At 39.7% G+C, this 21,224-nt stretch overlaps 1 protein-coding gene across 5 annotated transcripts in view; it reads left to right on the forward strand.

The window, feature by feature from the left end:
• Window positions 1-21,224, forward strand: part of Lrrc36 (leucine rich repeat containing 36) — a 65,794-nt gene that overhangs the window by 22,295 nt on the left and 22,275 nt on the right. For all 5 annotated transcript variants that reach the window (XM_006986798.4, XM_042277578.2, XM_006986797.4 and 2 more), the window contains exons 2-6: window positions 3,263-3,390; window positions 3,895-4,087; window positions 4,858-4,954; window positions 8,692-8,780; window positions 20,573-20,700. In XM_006986798.4, coding sequence (XP_006986860.1) covers window positions 3,263-3,390; window positions 3,895-4,087; window positions 4,858-4,954; window positions 8,692-8,780; window positions 20,573-20,700 — 635 coding nt within the window. The remainder of the gene's footprint in view (window positions 1-3,262; window positions 3,391-3,894; window positions 4,088-4,857; window positions 4,955-8,691; window positions 8,781-20,572; window positions 20,701-21,224) is intronic.

A 21,224-nucleotide genomic window follows, 5' to 3' on the forward strand; every position in this document is an offset into this window, starting at 1 on the left:
CTCAGACTTCCTCAGATCCTCTGCCTCAGCCTGCCAAATACTGGAATTACTGGGGGGGGGTGGGGGATGGAGGAGGGGGTTGCTTTTGTGCCTGGTTAAGAACATTCTTATGTAAAACTGGCTTTAAAAAGAAAACCATAAACTTGTAAGCGATGAAAAATGTGGTGACTTCTAGTGAAATTTGGTGCCACTATCTTGATACATCATCCTTAGGAGCCAATGATATTTTCTTTTGTGTTATAAGTGCAAAGTCAACACAGTACAAAAGACAATTCATGTTTTCATATTGTTATGAAAATAATTATAAGGAAATGGCTTTTACTCTGTGGACCCCTGTACATGTCACAAGGACCTTTGTGATCTAGGAACCATACTTGAGAACTGTTGCTTTGAAGGTGTCTTCCTTTGTTTTGAGGTGTCTTTCTAGGGGGCTTGCATGACTTATGGGTGTTGCTCTGCTGCTTTTCCTTTTTCTCTCATAATGTTCTGTACTGAAAAGTCCACTGTAACTATTTGTTCATTTGTTTCTGTGGCTCTTGTTTAAATGCAGGCCAGTTTGCTGTGCTTCTGGGGGAAAGGTGGGTCACAACAGTTTTCTAAGCCGGAGGATTTGGAGCTCCCTCTTCTGTTGTGTTCAGAAAGGACAGGAAAACATGACCATAGTGCCACCCTCCCCAAGGTGGCCCTCTGTCAGCTTCCCTCCCAGACCTGTGTGTGCACCTTCACATTCCTTTGCATTCTATCTAGATGGTTGTATTCTATCTAGATTCTGCTTATACCAATTTCTCCAAACTACAGCTTTAGTCTTGAGTGAGATCTTCAGCTTATGACTTTTAAGTTTATGAGGGCTAGGCATGGTGTCGCACTCCTTTAATCTCAGCACTCAGGAGGCAGAGGCAGATGGATCTCTGAGTTTGAAGCCAACCTGAACTATATAGTGAATTCCAGGCCAGCCAGGGCTATTTAGTGAGATCCTGCTTCAACACAAAAACAAACAAACAAAAAATTTCTGAGACCCAAACTGCTCCAGCACTTTAAATTTTTATTTCAGTTGAGTTCTCTGGCATTTACCTACAAGTTGGATCTTGTACAACCCTCTTTCAGTTCTGGTTGCAATTCTTAGCTTAACCTACCAAATCTGCTAGTGTTTGTTTGGAGAAATTTGAGATTCATCTATTTTTCAATGCTCTTAAAAGTCTAGTTGACTTTACTTAATCACAGATACACATACATGCGCACAAATCATACCCCTCCAATACTGTTTTTGGATTTATTTTATTTTATGTATATAATTTTTTGCCTGTATGTTATTGCTTTGTTTTGATTTTTTTTCAAGACAGGATTCCTCTGTGTAGCCCTGGCTGTCCCGTAACTAGATTTGTAGACCAGGCTGACCTCGAACTCAGAGCTCCACCTGCTCTGCCTCCAGAGTGCTGGGAATAAAGATGTGCACTATCACACCCAGCTTGCCTGAATGTTTGTAAATATACCATGTACATGCCTGGTGCCTGCAGAGATCAGAAGAGGGCATTGGATCCACTGGAACTGGTGTTACTGATGACTGTGAACCACCATGTGGGTGCTGGATACCGAAACTCGTCCTTTGGAAGAGCAGCCAGTGTTCTTGCCTTTTTCGTTTGTTTGTTTGGTTGGTTTTTTATTTTTGTTTTTGTTTATCGAGACAGGGTTTCTCTGTAGCTTTTGGAGCCTGTCCTAGAACTCGCTCTGTAGACCAGGCTGGCCTCGAACTCACAGAGATCCTCCTGGCTCTTCCTCCCCCCACCACTCCCAGTGCTGGGATTAAAGGCATGTGCCGCCACTGCCCGGCTTGCAGCCGGTGCTCTTAACTGCGGAGCCATCTCTCTAATAACCTCTTCAATGTCTTGAAGATTTTCCATGTAAGATTCTGAAGAAAACACCTAGTTCTTCTTGGTCATTATATAAAACATTAACTGATACTTTGCTGTCACTCATGAGCCATGTGCATTTTGGGGACATGGTACTGGGCAAATGTTGTGTCACTGAGCTGTATCCCACGCTCACGGGTACTGTTCTAAGGTTTAGGTATACATTAACTTAATTATTACATCTTATGAGTTAAGCACTATTACTTCCTTCAGTTTACAAATAAGACACTGGAGCACTGGGAAGTTGAGTAACAAGTGCATGAGCACAGATATTCTATCTCATTCTTTGTGTCAATGAGTGTTATTTAGGAGGCCTGATTCTAGCTTCATCTGAGGAACCGTGACAGTTTCATCTTGCTTTTATCTCAAAACCTCTCTGAAATCAACATCTTGCTCCATTTAGTATGTATTCTTGCAAAATTCTGAGAATATTTTTTAAAAAGCTGAACTCTAACAGTACAAAGTTCTTTTCAAATTTTGTTTTGCAAGTGTGGTTGGTTTAGGCCTGTAATCCCAGCATTACGGAAGCTGATACAGGAAGACTATTGAAAGTTTGAGGACAGCCTGGGACCTAGTAAGACCCAGCCTCAAAATAAAACTAAACTAAGCAGACCAAAGCATTAAAAATAGAAATAAAGCAATAAATTTTGTTTTGAGAGCTTTTAGGGACTTGCACTACATCTTCAGGTAACTGGGGAATCCAATGGCTGTTACACTGTGGTATTTTGTTTTGTTTTGGTTTGGTTTGGTTTGGTTTTTGGTTTTTTGAGACAGAGTTTCTCTGTGTAACAATCCTGGCTGTCCTGGAACTCACTTTGTAGATCAGGCTGGCCTTGAACCCACAAAAATCTGCCTGTCTCTGCCTCCCAAGTGCTGGGATTAAGTGCGCCACCACCACCAGGCAACACTGGAGTTTCTTATCACAGACTTTAACAGTATCTATCGCTATTTTATTTATTTATTTATTTTGGTTTTTCGAGACAGGATTTCTCTGTGTAGTTTTGGTGCCTGTCCTGGATCTTGCTCTGTAGACCAGGCTGGCCTCAAACTCAAAAAGATCCACCTGGCTCTGCCTCCCAGTGCTGGGATTAAAGGCAGGCGCCACTGCCGCCTGGCTTGTATTGCTATTTTTTAAAGAGCTGATTTTTAAAGTTTTACCTAGAGACAATTGTTATTTTTCCAAATGGACAGGTATCATGTTCCAACAGTCATGCAAGGCAAAAGATCTGATCTTCTGAGCTGTGGGTGGGAGACCTTTCACAGATTCGTATGTGAAGAAGGAGAGAGCTTGTTTTCACTGACTGCTGTTTATGCAGTTAGAGATCGTAACATATCTACTGATGATCTCTTTTCAGAGCTGGTGGAGTCTCTTTCATTGCAGGGATCTTATGCTGGAAAAATCCATTCTATTGGTGATGCCTTCAGAAATTTCAAAAATCTCCGATCCTTAGATTTATCAAGGAATTTGATCACTAGCCTAAAGGTGGGTTCCATATTGCATGATCAGCCAGGTCAACTCAATTTATAGTCTCATGAGAAGAAATAACAGATGGAAAATTTCAGCCTGGGAAGTATAGGATCTTCTTTTTAAATGTTCCCCAACTACATTTTGTTACTTTCTATAAAATTCTTTCACAAGTCATAACCGTAATGGTTTTGTTTTTTTAATTTTACATGCATTGAGATGTATACTATTGCCTTTGGCAACGCAAGTTTCATAAAATGTTCCCTGAGAACAATAAAATTTACCTAATATTTCATAAGAAAAAAACTAAGGTAGTGAGCAATTTGAGGAAGACTATTAAATCATCCTTTTATACACACACACACACACACACACACACACACACACACACACACACACATACACACAGAGACAGAGAGACAGAAAGAGACAGAGACAGACTGACTGACAGACAGACAGATTTGAGCAGTGTTTATAAGGATCAGCAGTGTGCAGTTGCCTGATGTACTTTTTTTCTTTCAGGGCATCCAGTATTTGTGTTCACTCCAGGATCTGAACTTATATTACAACAACATTCCTTCATTAGTGGAGGTGTCCCGACTTCAACCCTTGCCCTTCCTCAAAGAACTAGATTTGAGACTCAATCCTGTTGTAAGGAAAGATACAGATTATAGGCTTTTCGCTGTGTACACGCTGCAAACTCTGGAAAAACTAGGTAAGAGCCTCCCTCCTCTTCCATCCCTTCTAGAATTTTACTGAAGTAAGCTGCCCCTTAACCTTTTGGATGTTGGACCAAAGTGTGCACTGGCAGGAGACATTTGTTTATCAGTCAATGTTTATGTAACTCTTTGTGTTGGCAGGATGTATGACAAGTACTTTTATTGTTTATTGAATGACCATCTATGATTTTATCAGTTACTTCCAGCTTTAGTTTTCTTCGGCTGATGGTTTCTCCACTACTTCCTCCTCAACATAAAATTTCTAAGTTGAGACTTATTTTTCCAGGTGCCCAGTTTTATCAACAATAATAGTAACATAAGTCCAATGCAATTCATTAGGAACTAGTTGACAAGGAACAAAAAATATCCCTTAGAATGAACTAGTTTGAATTTCCTCATAATTTCATTGTTTATTATATATTTCCTATTGATAGAAAATGTAATTTCAAATAGCCCTGGAAAAGTTATTGTTGGGAAACTAAGTTAAAAATTTTTCAGAAAAATGTGACATTCAGCCTTAGTATGAGATTGTTGCTGCCCAGGCTTTGCTTTCCTGAAGGAGTAGTTGACCTGGTTGGCAATTGTTGCTATGACATCTGAGTTACTGCTTGCTCTCGTGACAACATAATAGATTTGTGTTGTAGCCTGTCTCTAATGCCTGAAGATGAGTCTGGTCCTCAGTTTTTCCTCTGTAAATATGCTTTTCTGATCTACTCCCACTGACTCTGAAAAAGAAAAATGCTCAGACCGTGGTTTTTGCCTCCAGATGACCGAACCGTGCGTGAGAGCGAGAGGAAAGCTGCCAAGCTGCATTTCAGTCAGTTGGGCAACAGTGAAAATTTTCTTTTAGAGGTGGAAAAGAGGTAAGAAAAAAATCTCTAATTTTTTTTTTAGTTTTGTTGAAGGGAATTTCTAGTTTACTTTCCTTATTTCCCAGCAGAATTCTCAGCTCTGGAATAAAATTGTCTATTTACAAATAGGTCCATAGGGAGGAGAATCAAGCCCTCTTTGTTCCTGAACTGTAGACTTTCCTTTGGATGCAATTGTTGTAAATTCCATCATTCTCGCAACGTATCAACAGGGACCCTAGAAGATTTTTTATTCCATAAATTCTTACCCACCCTCTCTTGACAGAATTATCATCGGTGCACCATCTTTTCTCATTGAACTAGAATTTCAGTACCATTTGGCAGGACTTAGAGTTTTGATGTTTTGGCAAATTTCTTTTCTTTTCTTTCTTTTTTGTTTTTTGGTTTTTTGTTTTGTTTTGTTTTGTTTTTGAGACAGGGTTTCTCTGTGTAGTTTTGGTGCCTGTCCTGGAACTTGCTCTGTAGATCAGACTGGCCTCAAACTCACAGGGATCCACCTGGCTCTGCCTCCTGGGTGCTGGGATTAAAGGTGTGCGCCACAGCCACCCAGCCAGCAAATTTCTCACAAAACAAAACCTCTACAAACAAAGAGTAAAGAGACCTTGAGGCTGTCAAGTATCTGAATAGTAGAGTTTTCCATTTCTTGTTACAAAATCCTACTAAAGGAAGATATATCTTCTATACTAAACTCTTGCTGTTAAAAGTTAGCCTTATTAGGGCAGGAGAGATAGCTTAGTGGTTAAAGTACTTGCTACCAAGCCTGGCAACCTGAGTTCAGTGCCTGGGACCACATGGTAGAAGGGGAGGACTGGTTCTACAAGTTGTCTTCTGACTTCCATACAGATGCTGTGGCACATGCATGAACACACAGATCACACTCAGAAATGAGTAAATGTAATTTGAAATTTTTAATTGACTTTATTAGTTTTTTAATTAGATAGAAATTCCTCACAATATAAATAATTCAAAAAAGTCAAAGTTACTCTATATTTTGTTATTGAGAGTTAACTATTTATAATACTTTTCTGTGTATTCTAAATACACATGAGTGTATTTATTAATCTGTTCCTTTGGTCTAATGTATTATTCACCACACAGAAATAAGTGCTAGTTGTGTTTCTTTGGGACTGGGGAGGTGGTTCACTCAGGAAAAAGTGCCTGCTGCACAAACATGAGGACATTAGAGTCCCAGCATCCACACTAACAATAACAACAAAAACAATGAAAAATAAAAACAAAAACAGGCATAGTGGCACATGTCTGTAACCCCAGTGCTGGAGAGGCAAAGACAAAAGGATCTGGGGGTTCACTGGCTGGCCAGCCCACCCAAATAGATATGCTCCAGTTCCATGGAAGACTAAGTCTAAAAAAACATTAGATGAAGTGCAATCAAGGAAGATATCTGACATCAGTTTCTGGCCTCCACCAATACACACCCACCTGAACACACACACACAATAAATAGCCTAATATTATTAGATATATGTGTATATTACATGTACATGTGTGATTTGTATGTGTAATATATGTATCTGACTTTATAGTAGTTTGCTTCCTATATATATGGTGTTTAATAAGACATCATGAACATATCTCCACATTATGTTTCTATTCTTCATCATAATAACTCTATTATTTACCCTTAGTTTTCTTTTGTAGTATTGAGGATTAAATTCAGGTCCTTTGGTATCTTAGGCGAGTCCTCTACCACTGAACTATTTCCACAGCCCCTATTGTTTACCTACTTATTTTCTTCCCCCTCACTAGAATATAAACTCATGAGAATAGGACCTTGTTTATTGTAGTATCTTTAGTGCCTATAGCAATGCCTGGTATATAGAAGTTGCTAAAAAAAATAATTTGTCTAATGATGAAAACTGGGGCTGATCAGATGGCTCACTGGGTCTAAAGGTGCTTGCTATTCAAGTCTGGTGACTCAAGTTTGATCTCTGGAACTTCTATAAGGATGGGAGGAGAGAAGTAGCTCCATAAAATTGTTTTTTAACCTCTATATACACACAATAGCATACCTGCCTTCGAATATACATTGTGCGCGCGCGCGCGCACACACACACACACACACACACACACACACACACTAATAATAGTAATAATAACAACAATGATAATAATAATAATAATAATAATAAAATAATGAATAAGTTAGCTGGGCAGCAGTGGCACATGCCTTTAATCCCAGCACTCGGGAGGCAGAGCCAGGTGGATCTCTGTGAGTTTGAGGCCAACCTGGTCTACAGAACGAGATCCAGGACTGGCACCAAAACTACACAGAAAAACACTGTCTCGAAAAAACAAAAAAAACAGTAATAATAATAATAATAATAATGAATAAGTGAAACCAATATCTATTGGTCTAACATCTTCTTTTCCAAGCAATTTTTTTTGTTTTTTGTTTTGTTTTGTTTTTTTTGAGACAGGGTTTCTCTGTGTAACACTTCTGGATGTTCTGGAACTCACTCTGTAGCCCAGGCTGCCCTCGAACTCACATACGCCTGCCTCTGCCTCCCGAGTGCTGGGATTAAAGGTGTGCGTCACCACTGCCCAGAAATATTAGCTATCTTTGTTCTGATCTTTGTTTTATGGTAACCTTCAGAAAGATCCTTAATTTTCTATTTTTCCCTTATTTTCCTATTTTTAAATGTAATGTTTATTGGGGTCAATTTACACAGAATAATATTTACCTTACTGTAGACATAAATAGAATCTTTCTTTTAAAATATTTATATATATATATATGTAAAATACACATATGCAGCAAACCAAATCCTATTTTAAATATATTGTATTTTTTTACCGTAATAAGATAGAGATAAACCAATATATACTGAGTGAAATTTCTATTTAGGCAAAGAATGCCATCATTAATCTGTTAAAGTTACCTTTAAGTGACTGCTAAACCAGAGGTTAAAATGTTCTTCTATGTCCAGTATTACAGTATCTTATAAGGTCCCCAGTATTAGGTAGTTCTTAAAGACTCTCTGAGTCCCAGTTTACCTACCTATAAAAGGGGGATAATAGTTAGTAGAGGGTTTTTTAAAAAAATTATTTTGTTTATTTTTATTTTGTGTACATTGGTGGTTTGCCTGCATGTATGTCTGTTTGAGGGTGCCAGATCCCTAGGAACTGGAGTTACAAACAGTTGTGAACTGCCATGTGGTTGCTAAGAATTGAACCTGGGTCCTCTGGAAGAGCAGCCAGTGATCTTAACTGTCGAACCATCTCTCCAGCCCTATAGAGGGGCTTTTATGATTAAATAAGATGATGAGTATCAAGAGCCTGCACTCAGGCTATATTTCCTGTGCTTCCCAAGTAACTACCTCAAGTACAAACACTTTCCTCTTTTATCTGTTTTTCTACAGCTACAGTAGCCTCTACTATAATTTGTGCTAGCAGGACCTAACTATGCTTATTTTAATTTTAAAAATCATAGTCTCTCAATTCTTTAGATTTAAGTTTCAGATTTTAAAAAAATTCTGAATTTTCTGGCTTTCACACTTAAAAGTTGATGTTCTTTTTTATCATAGTTTTTAGTATAAGTATTCTGACTTTTAAAAAATCATGGCCTCTACTGAGATATCTGTAAAGCATAGTTATATTAACACATCCTAGATCATGTGGGGGAAATCAAGAACTAATATTTTCTAAGCAGCATAAACTGGTGATCTCAGAAGCTTTCTTCTGAGTTTTAAATAAATCCTTCTCCATGATAGCTCTAGGGAGAAGACAATGAAAACCTGTGTGGCAGATGAAGGCTCTGCATCAAAAGTCAATCCTGAGGGCGACACCAGGATCGAAACAGGTCAGCATTGTTTCTGTGATAGTAAAATAACCAAGACATCAGTTGTCTTTGCTGTCATAGCCAATCTGGGCTAGAATTAAGCAAAGTAATTGTGAAAACACAGATTTAAAGCAAGTCCAGTATTTACTGACTGTTTTTTTCTCTCTTTCTTGCTGCCAGAAGGACCCTGTGTTGTACAGGTATAACCCAGCACCTTTCAAAGCACAAGCTGTACACTCAGAGAATTCAGTTTCATTTAAATCACCTTACATCAGTTGTGACCCTAAAATTACATTACCAATCCCCACAGGCTCCTGGGCATTGATTGTTAAGGTAATTTATTTCCTTAGTCAGAGACTCGTGACTCACCTGTATCCATTGCTGCTAACACGCTGAGCCTCTTAGGCTTCCCAAGCAAGTACCTTCCCAGCTGCAGAATCTCTTGTGTTTGCAATATAGAATTTGACTGCCTTTTCTTGCATAAGCTGAAGTAGACTCCATTAATATCATATTATTCCACTAGCACAGACAAGGATTTATAACATGAGTTAAAATATACAATGAGTTATAGTGTACAGTCTCTATTGAGAACAGTCTTAGTAGACACAGCCCATTTTCAAAGGGTTTTAGAACTACCATTATTGGCGTTCCAGTACAATTAAAGTGGTTATTCCACATTAATGGCCTTCACTTTCTTTCCAGAAAAGAACTCTAATAACAAGAGATTGGCTGTGTAGTACAGATATTAAAGGTTTCCTGTTGTGCTAACATATATTGCTTTATTGTTCTGACTTTTTAATCTATCCATGTGAACATTTATTAAGTCATTTTCACAGGATTTCATGATAAATTATAAAAAAGTATTTTCCTTTCTCTTTTTTCCCTTGATATCTCAGTACATATAAATGACAGACCTATGGGTTGCTTTGTTTTGCATTAGAAAGTGTTTTTTATATTTCAAATAGATGCAATTTTTAAATAATTTTGGCAAACGCTGAAATGTATAAAGAACAACATTCTGCTTACTCAGAATCTCACCACAAAACAGAATCACAATTACTACTTTGGCTAGTTTTTTCTTCTAGGTACACACATTTGTATATCTATTTTCAGATGAGAAAAGTACTTTGAAGCAAAATTTGACTGCCCCCTTATATGAACTGAATTAGAATTATACTTCATGTAATATATTATTTGTGTGTGTAAGAATTAACTCCAAGAGTCAAAGTGTCTTTAAGTTTACAGTCTTTACTTAGAATAAACTGCTGCCTAGACAATCAGTTTCCAAAAGTTCTTTGAGGCACCATCTGCTGCCTAATTTTTTAATATAAAATTTATTTTGCTGGTTTGAGACATTAAAGAGCTTTGTTCCCCACTGCCAATTGTGTTTGTGCTAGATCCTTGGGGAGGATGGCCAGTAAGCTCTGTTGGTAATGCGATATGATTAACGTAGTTATGCCATGTTAATGGGCACGCCTCAGGCTTTCCTGCAGAACAGCTTCCGCCTGCTCAGTTGTTCAAGGCAGCGCTTTTGAATAGGCAGGGAATTTCTCTGTCTTGGATTCTTGTCCTGTTCACACCCTCAAAATAAGCACACTCAGGCTATGTCTTTAGCCTCCCTGTTCTTTCTTGTCCCTTTGTCCTTGTTGATATCACTCATTTTTTGTTTTGTTTTGTTTTTTGAGACAGGATTTATCTGTGTAGCCTTGACTGTCCTGGAATTCACTCTTTAGACCAGGCTGGCCTCAAACTCACAGAGATTTGCCTGCCTCTGCCTCCTGAGTGCCAGGATTAAAGGTGTGCACCACCACTCCCACCATCCCTTGCTACCTTTTAATTTTTTTAATTTCTATTTTATGTATGAGTGCTCTGCATGTATACCTGCATACCAGAACAGAGGACATTAGATCCCACTATAAATGGTTGTGAGCCACCATGTGGTTACTGGGAATTGAACTCAGGACCTCTGGAAGAGCAGCCAGCGCTCTTAACCGCTGAGCCATCTCTCCAGCCACAAATTTTTTTCTTTTTATTATTAAGAAATTTTCTATTTATTTTACATACCAACCACAGATTCCCCTCTCCTCCCTCCTCCCATCCCCCAGCCTCCCCCACCCCACCCCCCCATTCCCACATCCTCCAAAGCAAGGTCTCCCATAGGGAGCCTGGTACATTCATTTGAGGCAGGTCCAAGCCCCCCCCCCCCCTGCACCAAGGCTGCACAAGGTGTCCTACCATAGGCACTGAGCTCCAAAAAGTCTGCTCATGCACAAGGGGTGGATCCCGATCCCACTGCCTGGGGGCCCCCTAAATAGTTCAACTGTCTTGCCGATCTAGAGGACCTAGTCTGGTCCCATGGGGGCTCCACAGCTATTGGTCCACAGTTCATGAGTTTCTACTAGTTTGGCTGGCTGTCTCTGCATGTTTTCCCATCATGATCTTGATGTCCCTTGCTCATAGAACCCCTCCTCTCTCTCATTGATTGGATTCCTGGAGCTCGGCCTGGCGCCCGGCCATGGATCTCTGCATCTGCTTCCATCAGTCACTGGATGAAGGCTCTATGATGACAGTTAGGGTATTCACTCATCTGATTACCAGAGTAGGCCAGTTCAGGCACCCTCTCGACTATTGCTAGTAGTCTAAGGTGGGGTCATCTTTGTGGATTCCTGGGAACTTCCCTAGCACCCTGTTTCTCCCTGTTCCCATGATGTCTTCATTTATCATGGTATCTCTTTCCTTACTCTCCCACTGTCCCTGTTTCTGATTGAATCTCCCATTCCCTTATGTTCTCATCCCCCATCCCTTGCCCTCCATTACCACCACCACCCTCACCTCCAGTTTGCTCATGTAGATCTCATCTATTTCTCCTTCGCTGGGCTATCTATGTGTCCCTCTTCTTCTATGAGTCCAGCTTCTCTGGAGCTGTGGGTTGTAGTCTGCTTATCCTTTGCTTTACATCTAGTATCCACTTATGAGTGAGTACATACCATGTTTTTCCTTCTGAGTCTGGGTTACCTCACTCAGGATGATATTTTCTAGTTCCATCTATTTGCCTGCAAACCTCATAATATCATTGTTTTTTACTACTCCATTGTGTATATGTGTGTGTCACATTTTCTTTATCCATTCTTTGGTTGAGGGGCATCTAGGTTGTTTCCAGGTTCTGGCTATTATGAATAATGCTGCTATGAACATAGCTGAGCATGTGTCCTTGTGGTATGATTGAGCATTCCTTGGGTATATGCCCAAGAGTAGTATAGCTGGGTCTTGAGGTAGATTGATTTCCAATTATCTGAGAAACAGCCCTCACATTTTAATTTATAAAGTAAATATATTTATTACTTGTTTTCTACTTTCTCATTTATTAAAAATATTAGTCTAGATTGACAGCTGTACCAGTGTCTCACCAGCCATTCATCTCTGTTAACTAACTAGAATCATCTTGCTCTAAATGTTCCAGCCCCTCAAGCTAAATGTCCCCCAGAGCAGACAAAGCCTAAAGAGCTCTTTGTGTTTCATGGGAATCATCCCAACTCTGCTGTGATCTTGGCTCAGAATCACATGGGTGTTGTCTAGTTTTCTTTTTGTTGCTATGACAAACACCGCTACCAAAAGCAACTTGGAGAGAAAAGGATGTATTTCCTTACAGTTCCCAATCACAGTCCATCACTGAAGGAAGCCAAGGCAGGAACTCAGTAAGTCAAGCAGGGCAGAAACCTGGAGGCAGATACTGAAGCAGTGACCATGGAGGAACACTGCTTACTGGCTTGCTCCCAATGGCTTGCTCAGCTTGCTTTTTTATACAACCTAGGACCATCTTTCCAGAGGTAACAATGCCACAATGGCCTAGGACCTCCCACATCAATCATTAGTCAAGACAATGTCTCATAGATTGGCTCACAGGCCAGTCTGATGGAGTCAGTTTCTTGGTTGAGGTTCCCTCTTCCCAGATGATTCTAGCTTGTGTCAGGTTAATTAAAAAAAAAAAAAAAAAAAACCTCCCCGGCACCAGGGTTTGATGCTGCTGATCCTCCAAGTTTATATCCTTCAGTGTAATTCTGAGCCCCCCTTTCCATTCCTTCCTTCCTTCCTTCCTTCCTTCCTTCCTTCCTTCCTTCCTTCCTTCCTTCCTTCCTTCCTTCCTTCCTTCCTTCCTTCCTTTTTTTTCTTTTTTTTTTCAAGTCCTGGCTGTCCTGGAACTTGCTCTGTAGACCAGGCTGGCCTCAAATTGAGAGAGCTGCCTGCCTCTGACTCCAGTTCTGGGATTAAAGGCGTGTGCCACCACTGTCTGGCCTTTCCATTTCCTAATAGTCTCAGTTTTACAGGTCTCTTAATACTCACTGAGTTCAAACTCTGGCCTAGGTACTGTCTGTGATTTCATCTAATCCTCACACCCTTAAAGTTGTTTGACAGGTGAAGAAACTGAAACCCAAACAGATGAAATAACCTGCCCTACTTATACAATAAGTGGCAGAATTTGGGTGCCAAGTGTGGTCTATATATCATCAAAGTTCTTCCTGCAGCTTTTTTTTTCTCATTTATTTTGTACTTTGATGCCAGATTAATTCTCTTAAAACACAGCTGAGATAATTAATTATTCACTCCTGCTTAAAGTTTTGATGGCTCCCACCCAACTATTAATTTTCAATTCCTTAAGCTGGTGTACAACGTTCCCCTGAACTTGGGCCTCGACTTATTTCTTCAGCCTACCCTGAAGCCTGTCTCCTGCTTCTCCACTACAGAGTACAATTCCCCCCCGAAACCAGACCACCTCCCTGCCCCACTCAGTCCGTCCTTTGTCTCTCCTCCGCAAACAAACGCCATTCCTCTGAAGAGCGTTCATCAGACTCTACCTCTTCTTTATGACCAAGCTCGAAGTCTTTTCATTTAGCAAAGGAAAATTCATTTAAAATTCATCAACAAAAAGATTTTTTAATTTTTAAAATCAAATGCCTATTTAAGTTTTTTTTTTTTTTGGTTTTTTGTTTTGTTTTGGTTTGGTTTGGTTTGGTTTTTCGAGACAGGGTTTCTCTGTGTAGCTTTGTGCCTTTCCTGGAACTCGCTTTGGAGACCAGGCTGGCCTCGAACTCACAGAGATCCGTCTGGCTCTGTCTCCCGAGTGCTGGGATTAAAGGCGTGTGCCACCACCGCCCGGCCAAATGCCTATTTAATAGATATGTGTGTATATGTATTTGGGTGCATGTACACATGTGTGTGGAGACCAGAGGTTGATGGTTCTTTCTCAATCATTCTTCACCTCACCTATCTTTTCATTTTGCACATGCATGTGTGAGTGTTGTACTTGAGTGGTGTATGTGTGTTTGTATGTATGTGGGTGCATATGTTTGGGCAGGAGCAAGTGTGTGTAGAGGCCAGAGGTTGGCGTCTGGTCTCTTCTTTGATCACTTTCCATCTTGTATATTACTTAAATAGGGTCTCTCACTTGAATCCATAACTTACCAGTTCAGCTAACCAGCTTGCCCATTAGGATCACAGGCAGGCTGCTTGCCCACCCAATACTTATGTAGGTGCTAGGGGTCCAAACTCTGGTCCTTATGCTTGCATGGCAAGTGCTTTAATCACTGAGCCTGCTTTCGTCTTTTTTTTTTCTTTCTTTCTTTTTCTTTTTCTTTTTTCTTTTTTTTCTTTTTTTTTTTTTTTTTTTTTTTTTTTTTTTTTTTTTTTTTGAGTAGTCAGGGTATCTTGCTGAATCTGGAGCTCACCAATTCAGCTAAGCTGACTGGTCTCACTGTGTGTTCCTGGCTTGACTAGAACTCTCAATGTAGAACAGATTGACCTTGAATTTATAGAGATTTGCCTGCTTCGGTATCTTGAGTACTAGGATTAAAAGTGTTTGCCACAAGCAATGTATAGAGGTGCATGCCTTTAATCCCAGCACTTGGGCAGCAGAGGCAGGCAATTTTTGTGAGTTCCAGGACAGCCTATTCTACAGAGTGAGTTCCAGGACAGCCAGACCTACATAGTGAGACCCAGTCTCAAGGGGGAGGGGAATGTGTACCACATGCCTAGTTCTTCTGTAATATTTTGTGAGTTGTTAGCTCATTTCTTCCTAATGCTGATAAATAGTCCATTGTCCTATAGTTTACTTAGTAAACTCAACTTCTAAAGGACATCTTGATTGCCTCTAAAATTTGAAATTATAATGAAAAAGAATACTATAAATATCCTTGTACAGATTTTGTTTTGAGACAGGGTCTTTTTGTTTTTGGGGTTTTTTTTGTTTTTGTTTTTGTTTTGTTTTTTTGAGACTGGGTTTCTTTGTATAGCACTGGTTGTCCTGGAACACACACACACACACACACACACACACACACACAAAGGGCAAGGGGCGATTTTTAAGACTTCACCTCAGTGGTTCATCCCTATAACTAACAGACACATCAAGGTCTTCTTCATTATTACATATTTATTTATTTATTTATTTATTTATTTATTTATTTATTTATTTATTCTCTCTGTGGCGGGGGGCACTCATGCTGCAATGTAGGTGTTGGGGGCCAGAAGACAACTGACTAACTCAAGTGGTCAGGCTTGGCAGCAAGTGCCTTTACCCTCAGCCATCCCACCAGCTCCAAGGTCTTCTTTATAACTGGTTAAAAACTATCCCATTTCAACTTGTTGATTCTCATCATCTCAATTTAGCCATGATGGTGTTTTACATGGATAAAAGTCAGTAGGGAATAGCAGAGACTTTCCAAAATACTGGCTTAAACAAGGCAGAAGTTCATTTCTCTTTCTTATAGAAAGAACCTTTCAAGGCTGTTGTGGGGTCAGGGAATTTTAAGAGTGGAATGATAGCCAGGCAGTGGTGAGGAGGGGAGGGAAGGGGCATGCGGTAGCATGCATTTAATTCCAGCAGATCTCTGTGAGTTCAAGACCAGCTTGGTCTATGGAGAGAGTTCCAGAAGGCTACACACACACACACACACACACACACACACACACACACACACACCCCAAAACAAAACAAAACAAAACAAACAAACAAACAAAAAACCTGTCTCCAAAAAAAACGAAAATAAATAAATAAGTAAAAAGAGTGGAATGATAAATGCAGGGGTAACTAGCAATCTCTGCTACAGTGCAAAAGAGAGCAATTTAGCTCTGCCTACTGGGCAGAACTTGTGTTAGGCTAGCAAGGGAATGACACAATAGTGTCACATCTTCATATACTTCCAGTCCTGAGCTATTTATCTCACAGCTAACTAGGTCACAAGTCAGGCTGAGACAAGAACGCCACTGTGACAGAGACAGACATGGGAAGGAAGCAGTAGCCCTCAAATACTGAGGGGGCCTGGGAAATAGTTTCTAGATGGGAGATGCTTGAGTAGGTCATTCAGTGGGCATAGTTGAGAAGAAAAAGTTGTCGAAAAGAAGCTGCAAACTACATCTGAGAAATGAGGAATGTGTTGGCAGCAAATCCAAGTAGGACAGATCAGCAAATAATAGGTATAACAGATTAAGACATTGACTCAGCTTATGACTGGCACAAAGACCAAGTTGCTAAGAGCCTCCTTCCTAATAACTGTGTTCATTTTTATACTCATGTGAAAATGAATAGCAATTGGTTTTAAAGAGGCATGAGTAGATGTGTCCCTGGAGAGATAACTCAAGCTAGGATCAGTCAAATGAGGACTCATCTGAATACAGCAATAATAATGGGACTACAGATGAGGAAGTACATCCAGATTAAATCCTCAAGGATGAAAAGAAAACCTGGAGACAAACACTGAGGGTTTTTTTGCCTGTGATGTTTTGTTACAGAAATTAAATTTATAAAGAATTGAGTCTATGAATAAAATATTCAAGAGATATTGAAGAGATCAAAGTACAAGGATGCTGAAGCTACAATTCATGACAGTCTATTATGGTGGGAAAACACTAATTTTATTTAATAATTGTCATTTAATGTGAATGTGATTGCATATTTTAAGGTGGAGATTAAATTTTTATTAGGGATTAGTAAATTAAATAAAATGGCTCAGTTGCATTTATTTTAGGGACTAGTAGCAGACAAGTAATTTCCTTTTTAAAAGAGTTATTTATTTGCTGAGTGGCGGCGGCGGTAGCAGCAGCGGCAGCGCACGCCTTTAAACCCAGCACTTGGGAGGCAGAGGCAGGCGGATCTCTATGAGTTTGAGGCCAGCCTGGTCTACAGACTGAGATCCAGGACAGGTTCCAAAACTACACAGAGAAACCCTGTCTCGAAAAAACAAACAAACAAAAAGATTTATTTATTTATTGGTTTTTCAAGACAAGGTTTCTCTGTGTAGTCTTATACTGGAACTTGTTCTGTAGACTAGGCTGGTCTCGAACTTACAGAGATCCACCTGCATTTGCCTCCCAAGTGCTGGGATTAAAGGAATGCACCACCACAGTCCAGCTATTTATTTTAGTTTTGTATGTATGACTGTTTTGTCTGCATGTGTGTGTATCACATGTGTGCAGTAGAACCCACAGTGGCCAAAAGAGGGCATCAGATCCCCTGAAACTGTAGTTACAGATGGTTATGGCCTTCATTTGCATGCTAGAAACTGAATCCAGGTTCTCTACAAGAGCAGCAAGTGCTATTAATCCCTGAACCATCTCTCCAGCCCAAGTTATTTCTGCTTTTAATTTTTTTATTTGAAATTGTATAAGATGTTTATCACAGTTTTACAGTGAGAAGAAGGGGGCAAAAGAAGTTTGAGGAGACAGAGCTTCTGCTCAAGTGAGACTTGCTTTTCAAAATGTCTCTACCAATTGCTTGAGTCTAGGAGTTCTGGACTGTAACATGCTATGCCAATCAGGTGTATGCACTAAATTCAATATGATGACCTTGGTGGACAGGGGACTACCAGGTTGTATAAGGAGGAGTGAACTGGCCAAGGTCAGAAATGGAGCAGGTGAGAATGTCTCTCCCTTGCCTAGCTGGGTCACTGGAAAGGGATTGCCTTAAGGGTGTGTGACATCAGTAGGTGGGTGGTTCTCTGTATCAGATACAGATCTTGAAGAGCAAACAGCTGAAGTCCTTTTCCATAGCTGGGCAGCAAGTCATTTTCTGTTAGGGATCTAGGCAATCCATTTTTATTTCGAGACAGGGTTTCTCTGTGTAACAGCCATGGCTGTCCTGGAACTTGCTTTGCAGATCAGGCTGGCCTCGAACTCACAGAGAGCTGCCTGCCTCTGCCTCTTGAGTGCTGGTATTAAAGGTGTGAGCGACCATGCCATGGCCGAATACTATTCCTTATATGGATATATCATAGCTTGCTTCATCATTCATCAATCAATAAGCTTTTGGCCATTGTGGATAACACTGTTTTTATTACTGTACAAGTGTCTGCATAGATGCATGTTTTAATTTTTTCCCAGAAAACAGTAGAGTGGAGTTTCTTGTAACTCTATGTTTAACTTCTTGAGGAACTGTTAAACTATCCAAAGATGCTGTACAAATTCACTCTGCTATTAGCAATGAATGAAGAATCAAATTTTCCCACATCCTTGCTTTCACCTATTATCTGTCCTGTTGAGTCTTGTATTCCTAATGTGTATGAAGTGGTTATGATTTGCATTTCCCTGATGAAAAACCAAAAAAAAAAAATTCAACCATGGAAGGAAGGAATTGCTGAGATGTGCACAGACTGTATCTTGAAACCATCACACTAAATGAAGGCCATATGCAGAAGGCCATTTATGAGTCCATTTATTTGAAATATGTAGAAAAATAAGTTTATGCAGACTGAAAGTGAATTGATGGTTTTGAGGGGATAGCAGAAAAGGGAGAATTGGCCATGACAACTACGGGATTTCTTCATAGGGTAATGAAATGTTCTGCAATGAGATCATGATGATAGTCGCTCAGCTTTGTGAATATACTGAGAACCACTGAGTGGTATTCTGTAAAAGGATGAAAGCAGTGATACAGTAATTACATCTCAATTAAAATAAAACTCTCCTCTCACTCACCCCAAGAAGAGTGAGTCTGTACAATTTGATGACTGACTGAGATTTCAGTGTGAGAATCCAAGAACAAGTTTCTGTCTTGAGGGATTGTTGAGGAGGAATACCAATGCCCAGATTGGGGAAATGCCCGCAGGAGGAGACTTGTAAGTGAAGATAGTAAGTTTGGCTTAAAAAATACTGCTTATGTATGTTTGTGCTTTTATAGGGAACTTTATTCAGGAAATTCAGGGCTGGACATAAAGAGATTAGACTAAACCAAGTATCACAGTACACACCTGCAATCCCAAAACCTGGGAGGTGGAAACATTAGGGTCAGAAGTTCAAGGTCATTCTCAGCTACATAATGAGTTGGAGGTAAACCTGGGCTACATGACATCCTATCTTTAAAAAGAGAAAGGCCAATTGAGAGTGACAGAGATGAGAGTTAAGATATTTTGATTTTGGATCATTTAGTCTTCAGTTACACCTGGAGCCCAGGAGCACTTGGCAAAGAGCTCAGACATTGGAGGATTTGCTTAAATCGAGCATTAGGTTGAAGAAAAGAAAAAGAACCTGTGAGTTTGGAAATCAGTGTTAAGGGCTACACAGAAAAAGGCATCTTGTGCAGGGTGAGGATGAGAGGAGCCTGAACCCAAATCAGTTTACTTTTCTCCAGTGATCAGATTGCAGCCACCAGTCTGCTTCTCCTTGTTTTGTCCACAGTGCCACAGTGAAAGCTACCAAAGAGCACAAAGTTAGAGAGCTTCATGCTATTTTCAGAAAGGTAGTTTTACCAAAGTCAGCAATAGAAGAGTTATCTTGTATCTACAGGCAACATTTCAAACCCAGAAAGCAACTCAGAAATAGGACGCATCTCAGAGTCCCAAATGAACTTAGGGGCTGTTGTTCAGGAGGCTGCCTTTGCCATTCTGTGTTTTCATTTGCACTAGCTCTTGGTAGTTTCCTTCTGCCAGAAACATTCAGAACACATTGCTTGAAGAAGGTCCAAGATTTTGAAACTATCTTGATTCTTGCACAATCCTGCTAAAAAGAACTTCCTAAACTAATGCAAAAAAAAAAAAAAACAACAACAACAAAAAAACTTATTTTCAAAAGTTCCTCCAGAAGGGAGGCTGCCCTAGAACTTGTAAAGAACTTGTAAAGACCATACTCGAGATCCTCTTGCTTCAGCCTCTCTTGTCCTGGGATAAGCACACATTTGTGTGCCAGTTCAAATTGTAACTTCCAGAGTCCCTACCATTAGTAGTTTTATATTTTTTTTTCATTTTTAAAATTATTTCTCTAATCATATGTAAGAAATACTGGGAGACCTAAGCATTTAGTATTCTTTATACAGCAGGTTTGATTAGATATTCTCTTCTTACAAATGAGGAAATCAAGGCAAAAAGAGCCAGGCTTGCAATGATGAATCAGTGCAGTCTGCAGATTAGAGCCCTGGAGATATAGAGAGCCAGGAGTCTGTTCTGGACATATGCTGTAGAGGGAGATTGCTGAATTAATGTCAGATGGCATTATTTACTCACATGGGAAGTGTGCAAAACACTATTTGCCTTCTGAATGTCTATAGAGCACTTCAGAATTCATGAGGCCACTTAATATCCATGAGGTTGTTTTTGCCTCCCTTCAACTGAACTACTGACAGACAGGTAGTATGTATCATTGTCACTGGTGAAGTAGCAAAGTGAGAGAATTTAGAGCTGAAGCAATTTGCCCAGGTTCACATGGTTTCTAAGTGATGATGCCATGAATTAATAGCCAGTCTTGTGACTTCCCCTCTAGTATCTTTCTACAAGACACGCTGCCTTTGAACTCTGTCAGAACTTCATTGTATTCCTTTCCTTTTAATATAGACTCAAACAAAGGACTTTTTATTCCCTTCCCCAATCGGGAAATAAAGGATTCTCTAACCAGTACTTCTGCAACCCAGGGCAATGGCACACCAGCTCAGAAATTAGATGTTTTTCCACTGGGGACACAGGTAATATATTCACTCTCCTGCTGATCTATTAATTAGCCAATGACTAATACTAATGATGCAGTGTTGTGTTTATTTATATATGTACTCTTAGCACAGTGTATGCTAGGTATTGGTGCTCAAACAGGAATGCATCTATTAAAGGTTCAGAGCTGGATATAAAAGTCCTTCTCTTTACCAAATGCTTCCAGCTCTTATTCTCTGACCTCTCACATTCTCTGCCTCTACCTTCTAATTAAAGTCTTATGTATCAAAGTGGCTTTCTCAAAAGCTGCCTCTTCTGTGGAACAGACAGAAGAAAAAAGGTAATGTGGTACAGAAGTGACAGGTATGAGAAATTAGAGATAATGCCAAATTTAGAAAAAAATAAAAACAACAAGGTTTTGGAGAAAAAATGTTAGTAGAAGTCATGTAATCATTTTATTAAAGTTATTGTGTGTGAGCAAATATGACCTCAAACAGAACTGACAGCTTCTGCATTTGCTTTTTCTTTGATAATCTTGTAAGCAACAGAACTATAGAAACAG

This window comes from Peromyscus maniculatus, chromosome 5 (assembly GCF_049852395.1).
Source record: "Peromyscus maniculatus bairdii isolate BWxNUB_F1_BW_parent chromosome 5, HU_Pman_BW_mat_3.1, whole genome shotgun sequence".
NCBI classification, from domain to species: Eukaryota; Metazoa; Chordata; class Mammalia; order Rodentia; family Cricetidae; genus Peromyscus; species Peromyscus maniculatus.